Source organism: Buceros rhinoceros, unplaced genomic scaffold (genome assembly GCF_000710305.1).
Source record: "Buceros rhinoceros silvestris isolate BGI_N320 unplaced genomic scaffold, ASM71030v1 scaffold9324, whole genome shotgun sequence".
Classification (NCBI taxonomy): Eukaryota; Metazoa; Chordata; class Aves; order Bucerotiformes; family Bucerotidae; genus Buceros; species Buceros rhinoceros.
The window spans coordinates 13,626-14,883 of NW_010408809.1; the positions used below are offsets into that span (position 1 = coordinate 13,626).

The 1,258-nt window shown below is 55.1% G+C and overlaps 1 protein-coding gene across 2 annotated transcripts in view; it reads right to left on the reverse strand.

Annotated features, from left to right (window-relative positions):
* Positions 1-137: 137 nt before the first annotated feature.
* Positions 138-1,258, reverse strand: part of CIT (citron rho-interacting serine/threonine kinase) — a 70,417-nt gene continuing 69,296 nt past the window's right edge. For both annotated transcript variants that reach the window (XM_010134992.1, XM_010134990.1), the window contains 3 exons: positions 804-1,037; positions 635-707; positions 138-161 (listed from right to left, as the gene is read on the reverse strand). In XM_010134992.1, coding sequence (XP_010133294.1) covers positions 138-161; positions 635-707; positions 804-1,037 — 331 coding nt within the window. The remainder of the gene's footprint in view (positions 162-634; positions 708-803; positions 1,038-1,258) is intronic.

Below are 1,258 nucleotides of genomic sequence, written 5' to 3' on the forward strand. Positions count from 1 at the left end.
TCTCCCGATGCGGAGCGAGCTTTGGCCCAGGACTGCGGTGGTGGGAGCTGGGCAGCAGACGTGTGGAGTGCATATACTCAGTGTATTTCCTTTTTTTTTCCTGCAGGTCAAGATGAGTAACTTTGTCTAGCTGAGACTTACACTGAAGACTGGTCCCAGACCTGACAGGGAAATAAAACAAGTTACAGGTCACACATGTTTTTCCTCACACGTGCACAGGTTCCAGCAGCAGTTTAGCTCCGATCTGCTGCTGCTGCTGAGCCAGCGCTGCAGGGCCACTTCCCTCTAGGGGACATAGTTCCTAACCCACTGACAAAGGAAGTACGATCCACATCACTCTGAACACAGCAGCCTCCGTCCCCCACCCCCAATCCCGCGGTAACCCGATTTCTGCTGGTAAATGCCCTCTTGCTTTCACAGCTGGAGGACTTGAGTCTGTTCCAGGGACACGCTGCCTTTGCAGGTACAGAACTTGCACAAGGGAAGGTGCTCGCAGGGCCGGGAGGTTACACTGTACATGCTCTGGTTTAATAGAAGTTGGGGGGCGGTGCTGTGAGCTTTTGTACCTAACAGCACCACTAGCCCTTCAGTGCCTTTTCCCGAGAACAGAAATGTTCTCCAGGCTCTGACTTACCTTATTGACTTGAGCAAGAGGCGTCCTGGCACCACTCACAGGCATTCTTCCTCGGCTGCTCTCGTCGAACAGTCTTCCAGGGGATCGTTCTCTGCGGGGGGTCCGGAGTTGAGCAAGAGGCGTCCTGGCACCACTCACAGGCATTCTTCCTCGGCTGCTCTCGTCGAACAGTCTTCCAGGGGATCGTTCTCTGCGGGTGCTCAGAAGCCGGCCTGGAGATTTCTCCCTCTCCAGCGGTCGCCCAGGTGACTTGTCCCGCCGTAGCTCTGTCCTTCCCTCGCGGTACCGATGTGGTGTGCTTGGTTCTCGAGGGTGGCTCGGACCTTCCGGTGGTCCTGGGCTTGATGCTACCCGCTTGGTTATGTGCTCGTTGTATGTGGGCGGACCTCTCTTGTTGGGGCTACTGTCATTCAAAAATAATGGACGCGAACAGCTGAGCAACAAAAACCTCATGTTACATTTTCTTCTAACAAAAATGTAACTTTCCCCAAACGCCCAGCAGTGTTCTGCTGAAGAAGCGGCAGCCCTCCCTGAGCCACGCTGGAATGTGTGGCCAGCAGGAGGAGGGGAGTGACTGTCCCCCTGTACTCAGCGCTTGGGGTGCCACACCTCGAAATCTGTGTT